Here is a 19,942-nt window from a genome sequence, read left to right on the forward strand (position 1 = left end):
TAATTTTGAATTTTTGTTTTTGTTTTGGAGTTCTAACAGCTTGCTAATAGTAGAGCTTACACTACGTTACAGGTTCATGATCAGCCGCGGTGTGCCATCTTCTTGTCAAACGTTTTGACATGGATCTCCGCAGGAAGCTAACAGTAAACATATAAATAAAGTGAATAGTACATTTGGCATGTTTAGCTATGACTTGCTTGTATTTTCCGTGTGTAACGGCAAACTTACTTAGGCACCATCCTTTTCTTTCATGACCAATTATTGGGCTGCAATCAGAGTCTCTTTTTTTCATGCTGAATACACTGCTACTTTATTTGCTCTAACAATCACGAGAAATATTTTGAAGCCCTGGAAAGTGAAAGTGAACAAAATGTAACTGCTGAAGTTGTTACTTGTAACACAATGACTTGTTTTGCATTGTTATTAGCACATGGAGTAATATTACTGAAGCACAGGGTGGCTTGTAACTGACTGAAACACTATATATAGATAGTCAAGATCATTAGTTATTAGCATAGTGACAATGTTACCATGAAAACTACACATACCAGCAGTACGAATACGTACCTATTATTGTATTACTATTTACGAGTCGTTTTAGACTGATACCATTAATAGTACTTTTCAGTTCTTATCTATTCTATGTCAGTGATGAAAGTGTCTTTCGTAGTCAGAGTCTTGAGCCTTCGATTCGGGCCTTTCGATTCTGACTTGAATTCTTGAATCGGCCAAAATAGTGACCAGGGTTCGAAAGAAGTAGTTGTCACTCTAATGCCCGGGTTTGCGACCGTTCGTTTTTCAAATAGTTTAACTTTTTGTTAAAGTAGACCGTGCCTAAAGTTCTAAACGAAAGACGCAAGGCCAGTGCTTGTGGTTGGAGCTCAGGTCGCGCAACATTTGATAATGGATGTGGAGAAACAGATTACCCGCCCACTACTATTGGAATCAAGCAGCAGTAACCGTGTCCAAAAACCGTCGCTGACGGCCAGGTTCAGACGCAGTTTCACACAATGTGCCGGGGTATTTTACTTCTGGTTTTTGATTTTCCTGCTGATATCTCTTGTCGTGTTTTATATACCTCGGGTTTTCATCTGTTGTATAAAATACAGGGTGTCATCTTATCAATGCAACAATTCTATTGTCATTGAACATGACATTGAACTGGAGATGGTTTACTTAACGACACAAGACCTAATGGATCTGCTCTGCCTTGCTATTCTAGTCAAGTGGCACCGTACTGCTGGTCTAAAGTCCATATTCCGGAAGTTAGTAAGGCTTCCAAAATTCTGGAGTATTGTGGTGATGGTTGTCGTTTCTGGTTGTTATATGAGTATAATGGTGAACCGCACAGCACATATGATATCCACGAACCAATACCTTGTATTATTCCTTTGTTGCGTTCATTGTATTTGCATGGCACTGGTTGTTCCAGTACTTAACTACACCAGAATCAATTTATTCTGTTCTGTCAAGAAGTACAGCAAATTCAATCAAATTCTTATAAAACTGACACTGTTTTTGCAGTTTGTGGTGAACGCCAGTATGTTCTGGTTGGGTTTCTTACAACTGAGCTTCAATGTGTCTGGTATCGACAGCAAGGCTAAAGCAACATCAGACGTCCACACTATCTACTTGATATTGAGAGACTCGGCTGTTGTGCTGTTTCACTACACAGTACAATCATTTCTGTGGCACAAATCATTTGAAGATGACAGAAACCTTCTGGGTTACAAGGAAATTCTTGAATAATACCCGCCCGGCCCCTCAAATAAACCTACAGACAGACAGACGGACCGATTGACTAATGACTGAGAGAATGGATGGATGGATCAGGAGAGGGATAGAAGGAAGGAGAAAAGTTTATAGACCCTTCGTTGAAGACCTCACTACACTATAAAGAAGGAAATTAATGTGCTTGTTGGGAGAATAAGATCATCAAGAATAGAACTTTTAGTACTGAAATATTAATGATATCAACTGCGATGATCATGAGAAACGTGTACCGACATAAAGACTTGGGCAGCGAGATGAGCAGATAATCCAAACTAACTTTGTCGGGTGATCGATGTGTTGATAGCAATGAAAAGAGACCCTGACAAAACTAAAGGATGTAAATACGACATGTTGGTACAGTCTAGATTCACAAAGAATCCGCAGAAATGTATACAAGAAGAATTGGATCTAACTTCACTGAAGAAGATCCGCCTGGTCAAGGATCGAAACGTCTGTAAAAATGTTTCAAAACAAGTCAGAGACAAACAGTTCAAGTATTGCCTAACAATTGTAATCATATTTTTTGTAACATACTGATATTTGAAGGCCATTAGAATAAACATCTTCACGGCCATACGACAAGGTGCTCTCTTGATGGAGTCAGGTGCATTTGCTAAGTACTCGTTTTTTTTCTGGTAATTCAATACAATACAATACAATACAATACAATTTTTATTTGCTCATACAAGAAAATTTACATGAAATGTGAAAAACAACTATAGAAAACAACTAAGAAAATAAAGAATAGATAATTGTCAAAAGAACATAATTCAGAGCCTGGGGTCTAAATTAACCATAAGGTTTTCGAGTTAGACCCCAGCAATTTAAAATTTAACATTGGAGTAAACTGAAGAAGAACCAAGTACATAAAAAATAATTACAATTTAACTGAACAATAAAACTGTTAATCCACAATTAGAGTAATGACATGTATGGTATATATTAACATATATGAAGAAAGAAATAGAATATTTAGAAAAAGGAAAATCTAAGGAAGAACTAAATTTTTATCTGTAATTGGTCGGCAAGTAAATAACTTTTTAATTTTTTCGCAAACGAAAATACATTAACATTTTTTAAGTGGCTAGGAATTCAACTAAAGTACCGCTTCAAATCAATGGAGACACTTTGTTCAAATTTATTAATGATTGTTAATTGATGTAACCGGCGGCAAGGCGCTCAGCTATGAATCAGATTGCAAGTGGTTTTGACAAAAGAATTTATTGAAAAATTCACACAACTTTACAATACATGAAAAAAAAAAACGGGAACGAGATTACAGGATATCTCTTTACATCGTAGAGAATTCCTTGTCTTGATATGTGCAACGTCTTCAAGAACTTTTACTACACTGATTTAAGCTTAGTTTGGGCCTACTTTTATGGGAAAACCTGCATTCTTAAGACCTTACACATCCTACGCAATGTTGCACGCCCTAGGCGCAAACAGGATGTCCCAAACACGAACTTACGTAAACAAGCGCCAAACCTAGGCATGACTCACTGTAATGTAATTACGTACGGAAATTATTTCTTGCTTACGCATTTTCCACGCAAACAGTTAACTAAAGAATTACATTCCTATGTGTACACGAGGCATTCCTAATTAAAAATATAGATTTATGTCTAAATAATTACTGTCCAAAATAGTGTCTTTTGACTCTGTCACACTTGCCCCTCCTTTTTGTTTGCTTCGTCCTCGAGCAAATTCAGGAACAATGATACGCAGGTGGACTCGTCAGTACTGAAGTGCGGATCTTGGAAGATTATAGAGGTTGCTGTGTTGGCCTGCCGTTGTCCTTGTGGAACGTCGGAGTACAGGTGCAGCCAGTTCTTCCTCAGACGCATCATCACTATCATCATCATCATCAGGTTCAGCTGGTTCTGTCATTGGTTGAAAGGCGATTGTCATTCCTCCAATGTCATCTTCTTCATCTGATGATTCTGGCGATGCAGTACATGTTTGTCTAGACCTGCCAGCTTGCTTGTGTCGTCCTCGTATCTCCAGCATTGGTCTTGGACACACTTGCATTTCTCCTTGACTAACAACTTTATCTCCTCCATGTCCATCAGCTCTTTCAACGACATATGTATTGTTGTCTCTTCGTTCGACGATTTTGTACACTTGGTTGTCCCATTTATCTTGAATCTTGTTTCTTCCTCTGACTTTACGGTTGCGAAGGAGTACTCGCTCTCCAACTTGTAGTGGTTCGGCCAGTGCTCTGCCCTTCTGGTCATGGATCTTCTTTCTGATGGTAGCAGCTTCCTTCAAGTTTTGTGTCACAGTGGTATAAGCTTCTCGTAGACGAGTCTGGTGCTTGGTAATCCATTGCTGGTTGTCTACTGTCACTTGTCTGTCATCATCAGGAAGTAGAATGTCCAAAGGTAGCTTGGCATCTCGACCAAACATCAGGTAAAAGGGTGAGTATCCAGTCGTTGCATGTGGCGTAGCATTATAGGCGTAACATAACTCTTTCAGGTGTTCAGGCCACCTTCTTTTCTTTTCTGCTGGTAGAGTTCTTAGAAGCTCATGTAGTGTACGGTTGAATCTTTCGCACTGCCCATTTCCTTGAGGATGATAGGGGGTTGTCCTTGACTTCTTAATTCCATACACTGCACACAACTCCTTGACTAGTTCTGCCTCAAATGACTTGCCTTGGTCAGAGTGTATTCTTTGGGGGATTCCATACACAAGGAACCATTCTTTAATCAGGGTCTTGACTACGGTTATAGCTTTCTGATCACGGGTAGGTACAGCAATTGTAAACTTTGTGAACACATCTGTTAACACGAGGACATTTTCTCTTCCATCTGTTGCAGGCTCAAGCAAGGTAAAATCCATCGCTAGCACTTCCAATGGCCTAGTAGCTAGTAGGCTGCCCATCGGCGTCTTGACTGGAAGGTAGGATCCTTTGGCAATGACACATCTTTCACAATTTGAGATCCATTGCTTCACATCTCCTTGCATACCGGGCCACCAACATCTTTTCCTCAAGAGCTGTTCTGTCCTGTCTTGTCCTTGATGTCCACATTGATCGTGCGCACCCTTCAGTACTTGTGATTTCATTGATGTGGGGAGTAGCAGTAACCGAAGCTCACTTCCCTGTCCGACTCCTGTACGGCGGTAGAGAACTCCATGGCTTTCCTCAATCCTGTTCCAGTGACTAAGCAACTTCCTTGTATCCCTTGTCTCTTGTTGGCTTTGCCTTTTACTTGGCCGACGTCCAAGGTTTCGGTAGTGGAGGAGACGACTGATACATGGGTCCTCCTGCTGTAGTCGTTGGATCTCTGTGAGAGGTGTGGTTGGGAATGAGGTTGCTTGCTCCTCCAGCGCACTTGTCTCTGTGTTGCTTATGAACGCTGCTGATACCATCAAATGTTGACGTACCTCTTCTGGTAGGTCTGTAGTATTGGTAGAATAGGCTAGTGTACTTCTTACTTCAACTGTGGTTGGTTCTTAATCTCGGTTGATGCGACTTAGAGCATCTGCATTCTGGTTGTGACGTCCAGGGCGGTACTTGATGGTGAAGTTGAAGTTTGCTAACTCTGCAGCCCACCTCTGCTCCACAGCTTTCAGCTTACTCTTTGACTGTAGGTATGTCAGCGGGTTGTTGTCTGTGTAGACGACAAACTTCGATCCCAGCAGGTACTCCCTGAACTTCTCACATACAGCCCACTTCAAGGCTAGTAGTTCCAGCTTCCTCGATGAGTAGTTCTCCATGTTTCGCTCTCCACCTCTCAGGCCTCGGCTGGCATAAGCGATCACTTTGACTCTTCCGTCCTGTTCTTGGGACAGCACGGCTCCCAATCCTTCGTTGGACGCATCCGTCTCTAGGATGAAGGGCTTGGTGTAGTCCGGGTAGGCCAGCACTGGTGCTGAGGTTAGTAGATTCTTTAACTTGTTGAAGCTCTTTTGGCATTCTTCTGTCCACAGTACGCCAATCTGCTTCCGGGTGGTCATGTTACTTCCTCCGCTCCCGAGCTCAGCAACTAACTTGTGCAGCGGACCTGCCACTTAAGCGAACTTGGGGACAAATCTTCTGTAGTAAGACGCGAAACCAAGGAATGATCGCACATCGCGCACTGTCTGGGGAACTGGCCACTCGTTAACTGCCTTTGTCTTTTCAGGGTCTGTCTCGACACCGTCAGCAGAGACCACGTGCCCCAGGTAGGACACCCGATCTCTGAAGAGTTGACACTTGGCTGGTTCAACCTTTAATCCATGATGCTTCAGCTTACTGAATACCGTTTCCAACCGCTCAAGATGTTCTTCAATGGTGGATGAGAAGACTATGATGTCGTCCAGAGTTGGGGGGGGTGTGGTGGGGGGTGGGGGTGGGGGGTGTGCGGGTGGGGGAATCGGGGGGTGTGGTGAGGCTGTGAGGGTGTGGGGGAGGGTGGTTGGGTTTGGGGAGTGTGGGGGGGGGTAAGGGAATGTTGCGCTAGGATGGTTGTGGGATGGGTCGATTGGTAGGGGAGGGAGAATGGGGGGAGGGGGGTTGATGGTGACAGGGATGTAGTCGGGGGGCTGGGTAGGGGGGTAGTGGGGGGGGGGGAGGGGAGGGGGAAGGGGAGGGGGGCCTGGTTGGGGGGGTGGGGGGGTGTGGGGGGGCAGGTGGGGGGGGGGGGGAGGTGGTGGGGGGAGCGGCGTGTGGGTGGGTGTGGGGGGTGGTGGGGTGGGTGGGGGGGTTCGGGGGGCTGGTGCTGGGGGGGCGGGGAGCTGTGGGGGGGGGGGGGGGGGGGGGGCGGGGGGTGGTTGCGGTGGCAGGGGGGTTGGGTGGGGGGGGTGGTGGGTGGGGGGGGGTGGGTCGTGGGGGGGGGGGGGCGGCGGGGGGCAGGGGGGGTGGAGGTGGGGGGGTGGGTGGGGGGGGGGTGGGGGGAGGGGGGGGGGTGGGGGAGGTGGGGGGGGGAGGGGGGGGGGGGATGTGGGGGGGGGGTGGGGGTGGGGGGGGGGGGGGGTGGGGGGGGGTGGGGTGGGGGGGGGGGGGGGGGGGGGTGGTGGGGGGGGTGGAGGGGGGGGGGGGGGGGGGGGGGGGGTGGGGGGGGGTGGGGTGGGGGGTGGGGGGGGGTGTGGGGGGTGTGGGGGGGGGGGGGGGGTGGGGGGGGGGGTGGGGGGGGGTGGGGGTGGGGGGGGGGGGGTGGGGGGTGGGTGGGGGGGGGGTGGGGGGGGGGGGGGGGTGGGGGGGGGGGGGGGGGGGGGGGGGGGTGGGGGGGGGGGGGGGGGGTGGGGGGGGTGGGGGGGGTGGGGTGGGGGGGGTGGGGGTGGGGGGTGGTGGGGGGGGGTGGGGGGGGGGGGTGGGGTGGGGGGGTGGGTGGGGGGGGGGGTGGGGGGGTGGGGGGGGGGGGGGGGGGGGTGGGGGGTGGGGGGGGGGGGTGGGGGGGGGGGGGGGTGGGGGGGGGGGGGGGGGGTGGGGGGGGGTGGGGGGTGGGGGGGGGTGGGTGGGGGGGGGTGGGGGGGGGGGGGTGGGGGGGGGGGGTGGGGGGGGGTGGGTGGGGGGGGGGGGGGGGGGGGGGTGGGGGGGGGGGTGTGGGGTGGGTGGGGGGTGGGGGGTGGTGGGTGGTGGGGGTGGGGGGGGGGGTGGGGGGGGGGGGGGTGGGGGGGGGTGTGGGGGTGGGTGGGGGGTGGGTGGGGTGTGGGGGGGGGGGGGGGGGGGTGTGGGGGGGGGGGGTTGGGGTGGTTGGGGGGGGGGTTGGGGGGGGGGTGGGTGGTGGGGGTTGGGTGGGGTGGGGGGTTGGGTGGGTGTGGGGGGGGTGGGGGGGGGGTGTGGTGGGGGGGTGGGGGGTTGGGGTGGTGGGGGTGGTGAGGAGGGGAGGTAGGGAGGAGGGGAGGGTGAGGGGCTGCAGAGGTGTGGGTTGAGGGGAGGGTAGAGGGGGAGAGGTCTTTAGTGGGGGGGGGGTGTAATAGGTTAGAGAGTTGAATATGGGTGTTTGTGTTTAGATGGAGAATGGGGTGTAAGGGTTTAGAGGTGTTGGTAGGGGGGGTGGGAAGGGGTGGGGGGGGGGGGGGGAGTGCGGGGGGGGGGGGGGGGGGCGGGGGAGGGGGGCGGGGGGGGGGGGTGGGGGGGCGGGGGGGCGTGGGGGGGTGGTGGTGGAGGGGCGGAGTCGGGGTGCGCGGGGGTGGGGGGGGGGGTGGGGGGGGGGGGGTGGCGGGGGGGGGCGGGGGGCGGCAGGGCCGGGGGGGGGGGGGGGGGGGGGGGGGGGGGGGGGGTGGGGGGGGTGCTTGTCGGGTGCCGGGAGGTGTCGAGGGAGGGGGGGGGGGGGGGGGGCGGTGGGGGGGGGTTGTGGGGGTGGGGGGGGGGGGGGAGCGTAGACCATCAGGGTGCGAAGTATGTCCTCTCGGAAGACTCCTTGCATCAACCTTTGGAAGGTCGCTGGGGCATTCTGTAGTCCAAACGGCATCCGAGTGTACTGAAACAAACCCATGGGCGTTGTGAACGCAGTCTTGTGCTGATCATCAGGATGGACTTCAACTTGATTGTAGGCTGATGCCAGATCTATGGTGGAAAAGTACTTTGCGCCACGCAGTGCCTCCAGTGATTCCTCTATCCTTGGTAGGGGGTACTGATCACGCTTGGTTTTCTGGTTCAGCTTCCGGTAGTCGACGCACATCCTCAAGGCTCCAGACTTCTTTCGTACAAGCACTATTGGGGAGGCATAGTTACTCTCACTTGGACATATCACTCCTTTTTCTAGCAAGTCTTGTAGATGCTGTTGCACCTCCTGGTATTGGTTTGGAGGAATCCTTCTGTAACGCTCTGTGACAGGCACATCATCGTCTGTGTAGATGCGATGATATGTTGTCTTTGTACAGCCAAGGTCCTCCTTACATGAAGCAAACACCTCTTCATTTCTTTCGAACATCTGGAGAGCTTTCTCCCTCTGAAGTTCCGTCCCGGGGAAATGTTCCAGGGTAATCCCGTGAGGGGGTGTCTGTATCCTTTGCCAACGTACTTTGCCCACAGCTTCCCGTTGGGGTGGCATCTGAGGGTCAGCACTAAGGTTACAGCACACTGTCACCATGTTATTCTCGTGTAGGAACTCCAACTGCTCTCCTCTCTTGACCATCTCTCCCTCTCGCACAATTCCAATCCGCGTCCTCGGCTTTAGCCATATGTCCTTTGCCGTCTGGTTGGCAACTCTGACATAGTAACACGTCTTGGTAGTATCCACGAGAGTACTGGCCACGGTGAGGTTTCCTTCTACTGGTACACCAAGGGGTTCGATCACAGCATCAGTGCCCCATGATGGGCCTGTGACCAAGATATCAGATTCTGTGAAAGCAGGGACCCAGACTTTGTCTGAGCCGGCTACTTTCACGAACCCAGTTTTACGTTTACTCTTCTTCTCTTCATCTTGCAGGATCTGTTGGTATTGGGGCACCTGCCCAAGAACGTTGGTTCCCAGTAGGCCAGGTACCCTCCTCTGCATTACTGTAGTGGCTGCTGTGTCCTTCGTGATGAAGATGCCGCACCCAGGGACCACCACTCCTCCGATCTCTACTGTAGCGACGATATATCCAATGTAAGGGATGTCCAAACCGTTAGCTCCTCGCAGCTGCAGTAATCTTGTTTCAGGGTGTAGGTCTCCAAGGGTTGGCTGTAGCTTTTCCCTGTAGAACGACTCGGTGATGAGGGTAACCATGGAGCCCGTATCCACTAAGCTTTTCACAGGTACTCCGCCAATCCTCGCCACCACTGTGGGACTTGTCCCGACAAACTTTTCGTTCTGAAAAAGAGAATTAGAGCCACTACAGTTCCTCTCCACGGCGTGGCTCACTGCCGTGGAGAGCTGGAGTTTGACTCCTTCTGTGGTGCTGCTGGTGCCTTGTCTTTCAGGGGCTTTGGGCAGTTCGGCCGAAGATGTCCAAGCTCGTGGCAGTTGTAACATCTCCTCGGACCACGTGGGGGACCTCGTGGTGGTGATGGGCTCGCGAACTTCATGGTAAGTTGGGTTAGCAGCTTCTGCTGCTCATCCAGCAATTTTTGTTGCTGCATGAGCCTCTCCACCAGGGCCTTCTGTCCTGCTGTAAGCTCTTGGATGGCATTTACTTGGTTGCTCTCCACCAACACCTCCTTGGCCGCTGCACGGCGATGTGCTCCTCTATCTGTGTCTTCCGAGCTACGATAGGCCTCTTGCCTCACCTCGTTGAAGGTCTTCTCGGGATGTTCTCTGATATAGCGCTTGAGATCCCTGCGCAACAGGTTGTCACGCAAGTTCTCAACGAATGTGTCTCTGAGGTTCTGGTCCTTGTTTTCCAGAGCTCCTACGTGTACTCTGGTTATGTGCTCCGCCATTGACATCAGGGCATGGGCAAAGTCCTGGATGGGCTCCCTGTCACCTTGTTTTCTGGCGAAAAACCTCTGGAGAAGCTGGGTCTTGGTGAGCTTCTCCCCGAAGACGTCTCTTAGAATCCTGAAGAAGCCATCCGGGTCTGTCCAGTCATCCACAGGCCTTAGTCGAACTTCATCTCGAGCCGCACCTTCTAAGCTATGGTACAGGAAATCCACCGCCTCTTGACCAGTTAACTTCTGGGCAGCCACAGACCTCAGTGCATCCGCTATCCAGTCTTCAAGCACTTTGTCGTCTCTGCCACCAGCATACTTCCTCAGCTTCTTCTCCCTTGGCACTGTCACTTTTACCACTGGTGCAGGAACAGGTTGGGCAGGGGGTCCTCCTTCAGCCTGCATGCCATCCAGCTGTGCCTTGAGTGCAGCCAATTGCTCTGTGAGTGCAGCCACAGCTTCTTCTGCCATGATTTCAGTCTCGTTCCCGTTGGTAAATAATCAGTAACTACTAATGTCAACTTTCTTGCAATCCCACTTCTGACACCAAAAATGTAACCGGCGGCAAGGCGCTCAGCTATGAATCAGATTGCAAGTGGTTTTGACAAAAGAATTTATTGAAAAATTCACACAACTTTACAATACATGAAAAAAAAAACGGGAACGAGATTACAGGATATCTCTTTACATCGTAGAGAATTCCTTGTCTTGATATGTGCAACGTCTTCAAGAACTTTTACTACACTGATTTAAGCTTAGTTTGGGCCTACGTTTATGGGAAAACCTGCATTCTTAAGACCTTACACATCCTACGCAATGTTGCACGCCCTAGGCGCAAACAGGATGTCCCAAACACGAACTTACGTAAACAAGCGCCAAACCTAGGCACGACTCACCGTAATGTAATTACGTACGGAAATTATTTCTTGCTTACGCATTTTCCACGCAAACAGTTAACTAAAGAATTACATTCCTATGTGTACACGAGGCATTCCTAATTAAAAATATAGATTTATGTCTAAATAATTACTGTCCAAAATAGTGTCTTTTGACTCTGTCACATTGAGTTGTCTGCTTCAAGCCAAGGCCAAGTAATAAGACAAGAAACAACCGATTAACAGATTAACAGATTATCAGAGACTCGGATGTTTTGATAACATTATGCCGCAACACATAGCAACGGCGACACAGGATCCGGATAAAAAATAACATAGTTTTTATTCTTTTTTCACCTCCAGATATTTTTTGTTCCTTATTTTATCAATAATTGTTTGATGTGGTCATAATAAATATTCAAAAATGGTAAATATTTGTAGTTTTCTTAGCCGGTAGTTAACTTAAAGGTCCACGAGTAAGCAAAGGAAAGGCCATTACAGAATCCAGCATGAATCAAAAAAACTGCTTTTCAAATAAGTTGTACTGTGTTTCGAAATATAGCATGGTTGGATCATAGATAAGAACTCCTAACTTTGAGGCAGGGAGTTGTCAACTTGAAAACCAAAAGAAAAATCAAATAAAAGAGTTCAGGCCGTTTTAGACATTTTTAGACAATGGGCCTTTCCCGAATTCGCTTGACTGATCACGAAACAATGGTTTGAAGTCCAGTCTCGACTTCAAACCATTGTTATCCAAGCGAATTCGGGAAAGGTCTATTAGCACTAGCGCGCCTGCGGATGATTGAACGAACGCCAGTCAGTCGGGTTAACTGGGATATCTCACTGATTCTCAGTTATCTTTCTTTCGCTTCATCAAAACTAAGTAAGCGATTGCGGGACTTGTCTCGGTAACAGGGTAAACTCGTTTGGATGTATTTTTAGTATGTTTAGGGTTTTAAAAGTGTTTGTTCAGAAGAGACGACTTGAATGACGATTACTGCATGATATCGTTATCATCCTTGTTGTACTCGATACGCCTTGATGAGCGTATTTCATATCACATTCAGCGCGGTAAGTCAAACTCCATGGAATACCATATTATATCTAAATGTCTATCGGAAAAGGTTTCATATACGTAATTCGGGCATCACAACACGTTTGTAATAGCAATATTATATTTCTGATAATGGACGCACAAGGAAATAAATAAAAGCTGAAAGAGGGGAAAGTGGGGACAACTTCTCATTGTACATCAACCAATCATTATTGATACAGGGTCTCCTAACCTTAAGAAGGCACTTAAATTTCCCTGTATTACCCATTCAACTAATGAGTTACTTAATCATAATAACTGTGCACAGGACTACTCGGCCAGACTCTAATTTAGAAAGACACTAAGGGTGACAGTGGTTGCAAAAGGAAGTAGTATTCCTGCAGCAAAAAACTGTGTTAAATATGTAGGAAAAGTTAGATGTATAAATTGTGATACGAATTATCGGATAATTGATATACTATATGTCAGGATTCCTCGAGGTAAAATAGATAGATTAAACCTTTCGGGATAGGCCGGATCCCATAGCTAGAAGTCACATTGCATATACTGGAGGTTTGTGATTGGATGGTGCATCATCTGGTGTCTTTTGATTGGTTCAGAGCTGAAGCCATTAAAAAGTCGTGTCTGTCTCCGAGCCGATTTTTTAAAAAGTCATTTGTACTTGTAAAGAGTCAGCTTCATTACCTCTACAGACAGACATTAGAGCTTGAACGAGAAAGTGTTTCGTGTTTATTCATGACCCGCAGTACATGTAATTTGACTAGTTATAACTGAGCAAGGTTGTCTAGCGAACCGGCGGGAGCGAAGGCGCACAGAATTAACCAGCAGAATTAAGGTACGTATTGTGTATAAGACCTACTTGCAAAGATACTAGAGTAAGGTAATGAAATGTGAAGAGAAGAGTATTTTTATTCTGTTCCATTTGTTAAGCCGAAATTTAATACTCACTGCGTCCTTTATTTTTGAGATCAAGAGAAACAAAAAATCGAATCTTACAACAACAAAACAATAAAGAGAGAGAAACTAGAAAAGAGACACCCGATAATGGTTAGAAATAAGTGAAATTGGTTCCATTGAAAGACACACTAACCAAAAGACTTGCATAGTATTCATGGCGAATGTTGGATTAAAGTAACAAGAGACCAACATGAGGTCAAAAGGGGTCCAAGTACTGAATGAATGGAACATGAGGTCAAAAGAGACCCAAATACTGAACTAATATTGAAAATAGATCCCCCTCCCAATATGGGTCAGCTCTTGTGATGTGCTTTCATAATCCAAAACGACACCCGGAAATAACTAGGTTCCAATCTACAATTTTGTATCGCCTGAAAGAAGATCAAAAATAGTAATAAAGCACCGTCCTTCAAGCGCTTACTTGTTAGTCATTATTATGACAAATGATTGTCTTCCTTTGAGACGGTCACTAATACCTGTTCTTGGGTGACGAAATGCCGCTGCTCCAACTGTAGGGCTTAGCCATTCATTTGTTAGTTACCTGTTTGATCTCTCTCTCCCTCTCTTTACTCTCTTTTTTTTCTTTTCTTCTTAATTCCAGTTGGAGACTATCCTATAGGTGGAATGTCACCTGTCTAGTTCTCCGCAACAGTTTAACTATTGGAAGTTTAATAAATAAAAAATAAATAAATAAAAAGAAAAATCGATTGGCTAATCCTTTTGAAGTAGTTTTTTACATTTATCCATTGTCTCACCTTCAGCTATCGGCGATAAATCGCTGCCCACCAAGTTTTGATAACTACTGGTGTAGTTTTATACATAGTCATTAGGTAGGCGACAACACAGTACAACATGAAGAACAAATAGAACTATATTTATGGCCAACAATCCCACACAGTAACAAGTTGGAGAGATCTAATTGGACGGTTTATCTAGTAATCAGACTGTGATTGGTCAGAAACTTCCGACCAATGGAATTCAGTTCTAAAACTAATCATATCAGAGGCTTAAAAACCATAATAGCAGAGCGGCTAGAGATAACAGATAGGATCAGAAGTTAAACTGAACGAAAACCACTTAAATATAATGGCTGCCGGCATAGATATAAAACAGGTTAGACAACGACAAAAGCCTTCAAGCTTCATGATCAGACTTGCCAAACTTTGTAGTCACCGCATACAACAAAGCTGTCTTATCTACACATCCTAAATATATGGAAGGTTAACTCACGAGCTATTTTTGAGTATTTGAAATCCATATTAACGTGCAGCATTAAGGAAGATCAGTAAGGTATTGTTATTGTTGTTTTTACCAGTCCACCGTATAGATATATATATTTAAAAAACTCATTCATAATTCATGAAGGAAACACAAATAGAAATCATGACCATGAAGGAGGTTTTATATCTGATATAGATTCGTCTTCATTTGCATAAACTTTAACTTGGATTTTCTCTATCAAACTTGGTTCATTTCGTAAAGAATTCGGTACAGTATGAGAACATATATCTGGAGTTTTTTAAGCCGTTTAATAAAGTCGCAGATCGTGTTTTATCGGGTCTAAAACCACTCGGCTACGCCTCGTGTTTTATACCCGATAAAACACTCCTGCTCGTTTATTAAACAGTACATATGTGCAATTTATATCCTAATGGTTTGAGGGAAGTTTGAAAGCATTAATCTTAAAGAACTTGGATGTTAAACGGGAAGCAGGTGTAAAGTGTAAGAGAATAATTCCATGGGATTTAAGAGATTTAATGACGTCTTAACTAATCACAAGTGTTTCCATGACAACACATGTCTTGGTTCTTTTCGACCCGTTGACATTAGTTTATTATCAAAGACATTAGTAAATAAGGCGCCTAACACAGTGATATAGCTGATTGACTTATTGAAATGTTGCTTGTAATGAGATGTACCCTTGATACCCAGGTTAAACCAGAACGACAGAATTAGGACTGTGAGAATAGATAGATATAGACAGTACTTATCCTTCGGGTCCATATGAGCTGCTTTGCAAGTCACAACTTATGGCTACCGTTGCTAGGAGACGCACACGTGATCTATCGTGTAGTTAGTATTTCCCGCGATTTTTCATGTGGTATTCTGCACGAAACTAGATTCAGAATTTATTATTTCAGAATTAAGGCGGCAGAATGAATACGCACGGAGACAGGAAGCCTGAAAAACGATGACGCCATAACCTAAATAAGAGTCAAAACGACCAAGATACTTCATGTTCATATCATAACATGTCAACCATAGAACTGAAATAGTTTGTCGGAAGTCGTGCACCGACATACTCATAGATGTCGGATTTACATCACGTGGGCGAGTTGTGTTTTTATACACGATATCAACTAGATAGCATTAACTCAGATTGTTGAATGTTAAACTTAATTCTCAGCGTTGCTCAGGGCTGTTTCGTGGTATCTTGACAACTTTTAAGAATCGTTTTCAGTAGCATTTAAATACTCAGCAGACAGTAAGAATAATGCCTTTTAGATTATGATCATACCACAATCGTAAAACGATCACTGAACCCGATCAACGAACCACGACGATAACATAAAGACACTAAAGTGAAATCATAGTCTTGGGATATATATAACTCAGCTTACATATGCAATAAGTGATTAAAAGAGTTTCAAAAGGAATGGTCTACTGATTACACATGACTGGATTAAGGTTGTTTATGGAACAAGCGCATTAGAAGTGTTAGACTGACGGTTAGCTGGCTGGCTATGCATTGCTTGGGGATATAAACCCATCATGAAGGCAGGGTTAGTGGATGGACGCCATCACATTAATCTTTGCTCCTCTAATTGCTCACGTTTCTATAATATCAGGTTCCCAATTGAAAAAGCCCCCAGACAATCCTTTCAGCGAAGGGTGCATGATATATTGGTAATCTATCTATAGTAGCCTTGCGAAACATATGTAGCGAAGCCTTTGTTAGCGGAGATGTTGCTCTTGAACGTGTTCTTATATCAAAACCGTCTTGAATCTATAAAACCCCCGTGAGGGGAGGGGAGAGTATGGTTTACCTGTATTGTGCAAAGATTGAGTACCCTTCCGTGATTAATTATCAATACTGCGATTGAGATAGGCAGAACGACGAGTTCCCTGTATATGGGAGACTCCCTGGACAACCCCCACACACACACACACACCCCATCCTTCCTACCTCTCCCCCGGGCTCCAACCTGTATCCTTACCCCACTTTTTTTTTTTTTTACAATCAGTCGATTTAACGGTGGTACGTAATTGTACTAAGGAATAACAAATGTGAACGCCAAGAATACCTGATAGGCTGGGATACGCAGCACTGCTCGTTATCATAAGGCTATTACCTAAATCTTGACAGAATCAGTTTAAAGAGACTAGCACCAACTAGAGCTGACAGAAGGTAAGCTGTATGTGTTGGATCGAGCCCGCTCCACACATGTATGTATCATCATGAGATGGCCATTGATGACTGTATTATAAGGTAAATCTATCAAGGATGATAAGTATTTAAAATCTAGTATCAGATGTGTCGGTAGACTAGGGCCCGGTTGTACGAAGGGTAGAGATAGCGCTATTCGATGGATAAATTCATTTATTGGGTAACAGCATCGACTTATCAACTGGATAAGGATTTATCCGTCTCGTGATAGTACAATCCACCCTCCGTACAACAGGGCCTAGTAGATAGTAGTTACTTAGTGTCTTATCGTGCAGGTTTACAGAAGCTTATTTCCTTTATACTGAACATGAAGGAAAAACATTTTAACGGGAAAAAGCTGATGATAAACATGAATAAAAGAAGCTGTTATTTCGTCAACAAATAGTTTAAGTATAGAGTTAATCAGCCAGTCAGAAGGCAAACTAGATAAACATTGTTACTGTTGATTACATTTCCTCTTATTTTTTAATTTGTTCCTCGACTCCGTTCTTTGTTTAGTTATTGAGTAATATTCTGACTGCGTTGTTATTCGTATCAGTCTCTAATCTTTACTTTTATCTTTTCTGCTATCTATTAATCATTCAGTTAAAAACATAAATGTTCTGTATGGTGGCTTTCAGATATTCTACATTTTCTTTTTTTTTTTTTTTTTTTTTTTTTTTTTTTTTTTTTTCTGAATTCGTTACTCCCAGTAAACATATGCAGGAAATGAATAACGAAGAAATGAAGAAAGAAAAAAGAAAATCAATTAAAACAAATTGCTTTTTGTTATCAGTCGATTGCTTTTTATCTCTCGCCGAGAACGCGGCAAGTTATTAGATCAGATACTAATAAAACAAGAAATGAACACAAGAATTAGGAAACGAGAAGTGAAAAGATAAGAATGTGATGAGAGAGACTTAAATGGGAAGAAAAAATGAATGTAAAAGAATGAAAAACCGTGCAGATAAGAAGGAAAAACAGCCGTTTGTTCGTGGAAAAATGAGCCATCGGAGCGGACACATTAACACCTCATTCGTGTTTCTTACTCTCGCATTCAAAATAATCTCAGCTGCAGTATTGTTTATTCCTAGAGCCAAGCCACCATTCAAGACTGCTTAACAGTTTCGAAAACCACAACTAAACAGCCCTTTAGTTTGCTTTGAGAGATTTTTATTATGTCGTCTGTATTTAAAACCAAAAAAAATTTCTGTACTATAAGACAAAAGAAAAGCCGATCAAATGACAACAAATCTACTACTCCAGGTAATGACAGCCTGGCTCGTCTCTTTATTCCATTCTACTAAATAACTGACACGTTTTCTAGTCAGTATTGTCTATCGTCAACACTCTAAATCCCTTTTAGTTGGACGATCTTAAATAATTCATAGAAAATGGTATGAAGCTACGACTAAACCAAAACTACCTCATAACTTCTTTATCAGTTTTCTAACAGAAATTTCGTGGAACTTGACGAGTGGCGGACATGAAGGGTATCTATTCTTCGAAAAGATTATTAATATTTCTTTTTTTTTTAATCTCTATAGTGATTTGTGTGTTTACTTGGTGTTGGCAATAGAGTAACATAATAACGTAGCCACAGCAGTAATAAATCGACTCATTTGTGGAATCCTGTCCTCAAATAAAATCAAGGGAGGAACAAGACCAGTACTAGGAAGCCCTTAAGGTAACATACTCTACTAGATTTAACACTTTTTTTATCAATGTCTCATTCTTTTCAAAGCCAAAACTTTTTTCCTTGAATCTTCTTAGAGCAAACATTCCTATTGTTATTGTTAATTTGTCTTCTTGCAAAGTAATTGTATGATTTCCTAATTAACCAATGAAAAAAAGGTGCTTACGCACCGCCTAACTGAAAAGGAATTTTAATTGTCTTGTTTTTTCTAAATTGAAATATATATATTTGCCCTCTAGGGAAATCGTTTATATTCAAATATTTAAGATTAGTTGAAATGTTGAAATGAGGAGAATCTTTTTAGGTAACTAGTTATAATGTAGACAGCCACCCAAGGGGACATAAACATGCAAGAGTAGTTATAAAAAGATATTACGGCTTTAGGAGAAAAAAAACCTACGAATAAATAAATGGGAAACTGAAAAAATGGAGATGATAAAAAAGATTGAAAAGACAATTATATGAGTGAGAAAAAGATTCGTTGAGTGTTTACTTGCTTCAAGAACCTTGATCGATCAATGGATCGCTGCTTTACATCAACAACTGCCATTACACATGATTTATAAACGTTGAGCAGTTTTGCGGAGTAAATTATCATATCAACTATTGCAACTGAACGTCAACGCTTCAATATTGTGGGCCCAAACCGGAACCTAAATACTGACTAACAATGGGGTTTTGAATTTGGGGTTAAAATAATCTAAAATGCTTTTAAAATTGGGAATTGAATTTTTATAGTTCTTTAAAGCCTGACATAAAAGCATTTTTAATGTGGTATGACGTCACAGGCAGGCAGGGAGGCAGACGGACAGACAGATTGAAGAGGGGTGATAGATTGGAAGATTTATCGTGTATCGCGTGTTTATACCAGGAACATATCACGTCTTTCGCTTCACGAGCAACACGGAAATTAACGAAAAACAGCACGCAAACCACTTGTGACCGGCGTTAATGAACACTGTTAACAACTAAAGGGGCATTTACATCATGTCAAGTATAATACCTGTTAAATATCCTGCATCTTTTACAGACAAACATTACAAATATCACAAACTAAAAACCTTATGAAAAAACCTACTTCTGGTTCAAAAACAGTCCTTACTAATTTTACTGATGATGCGAGGCCAGTACAGTGTAACATTGCAACTAATGTGAATGACCATCAAGGTAACGATGGAGATCGTGTTTTTCCTGAACGGTTCAGTGGAAAGAAAAGAATGGGAAAATGAAAAATGGGAATGAACGTTGATGAAAGAGAAGATCCTCACTGAAAAAAAAAACGAAAACACACAAAAAATGAATCGTCACCTCGTGACTAAACTAATCGAACGCAAGTAATCAATAGAGGAAGAATTGGCAAACGACTCGAAAATGAAAGGCAAATTGAATGAATTATCAAATGAACGACTAAATGAACAAATAATGAATCGATAAAAGAACATTAAAACGATAAACGAGCTTTCTAAATAGCTTTGAGAAAAACAGACGTTCCAAGCTAATGGAACGAAACATTTCTTGAGCCATTTGACAAAATCTCCGTGTGAGGATCCAATTGGATGACACTAAAAGACTTGGTGGTATTCAGCTGGTATGAGTTCTATTCATGTTCTTGATACTAGTGATTCATGCTACAACACATTCATTAACGCTATATATATATATATATATCATCTTCAGTCTGTGGAAAGTAAATGGAGCACGGACAGATCAATAGAGAAACTTGACCAGAGCTGGTTAGGTTCGCAACGTTTATCTTGCTGTCGGCACTTGCTTCTAGTATGTTACTTACTCTAATGAACATCACTGTTAATGACGTTACTCTCGATTGCCATGGAAACGTCAGCTGGAGAAATATATCTAAGTAACGTGTGAATAATAT

General features: G+C 44.6%; 2 protein-coding genes and 2 long non-coding RNA genes across 4 annotated transcripts in view; 2 read left to right on the forward strand and 2 right to left on the reverse strand.

Annotated features, from left to right (window-relative positions):
• Positions 1–310: 310 nt before the first annotated feature.
• Positions 311–2,693, forward strand: LOC116304960 (uncharacterized). The gene has a single exon (XM_031714767.2). The coding sequence runs from the start codon at positions 904–906 to the stop codon at positions 1,747–1,749; it is 846 nt and encodes a 281-aa protein (XP_031570627.1). The 5' UTR covers positions 311–903; the 3' UTR covers positions 1,750–2,693.
• A 5,230-nt stretch (positions 2,694–7,923) lies between these two features.
• LOC148910107 (uncharacterized) overlaps positions 7,924–19,942 on the forward strand; it is a 33,712-nt gene continuing 21,693 nt past the window's right edge. The window contains exon 1 of the long non-coding RNA XR_016120329.1: positions 7,924–7,979. This is a non-coding gene — a long non-coding RNA (uncharacterized LOC148910107). The remainder of the gene's footprint in view (positions 7,980–19,942) is intronic.
• On the reverse strand, positions 8,076–9,798 carry LOC148910108 (uncharacterized; the record flags this gene model as incomplete). Its single annotated transcript, XM_089033384.1, has 1 exon — positions 8,076–9,798. A coding segment is annotated over exon 1 (1,584 nt), but the record flags the coding sequence as incomplete, so codon positions are not given.
• LOC148910109 (uncharacterized) lies at positions 13,025–13,758 on the reverse strand. Its single transcript, XR_016120328.1, has 3 exons — positions 13,696–13,758; positions 13,417–13,597; positions 13,025–13,311 (listed from the first exon to the last, which is right to left on the reverse strand). It is a non-coding gene; the product is annotated as an uncharacterized LOC148910109 (long non-coding RNA).

The sequence above is a fragment of the Actinia tenebrosa genome, unplaced genomic scaffold (assembly GCF_029948245.1).
Source record: "Actinia tenebrosa isolate PJP-AT-01 unplaced genomic scaffold, QUT_ActTen_1.0 PGA_scaffold1__47_contigs__length_23844297, whole genome shotgun sequence".
NCBI lineage: Eukaryota > Metazoa > Cnidaria > Anthozoa > Actiniaria > Actiniidae > Actinia > Actinia tenebrosa.

What these genes read in the sequence shown, in the direction of transcription:
- LOC116304960 (XM_031714767.2), top strand. Translation starts at nt 904, where the DNA reads ATGGATGTGGAGAAACAGATTACCCGCCCACTACTATTGGAATCAAGC.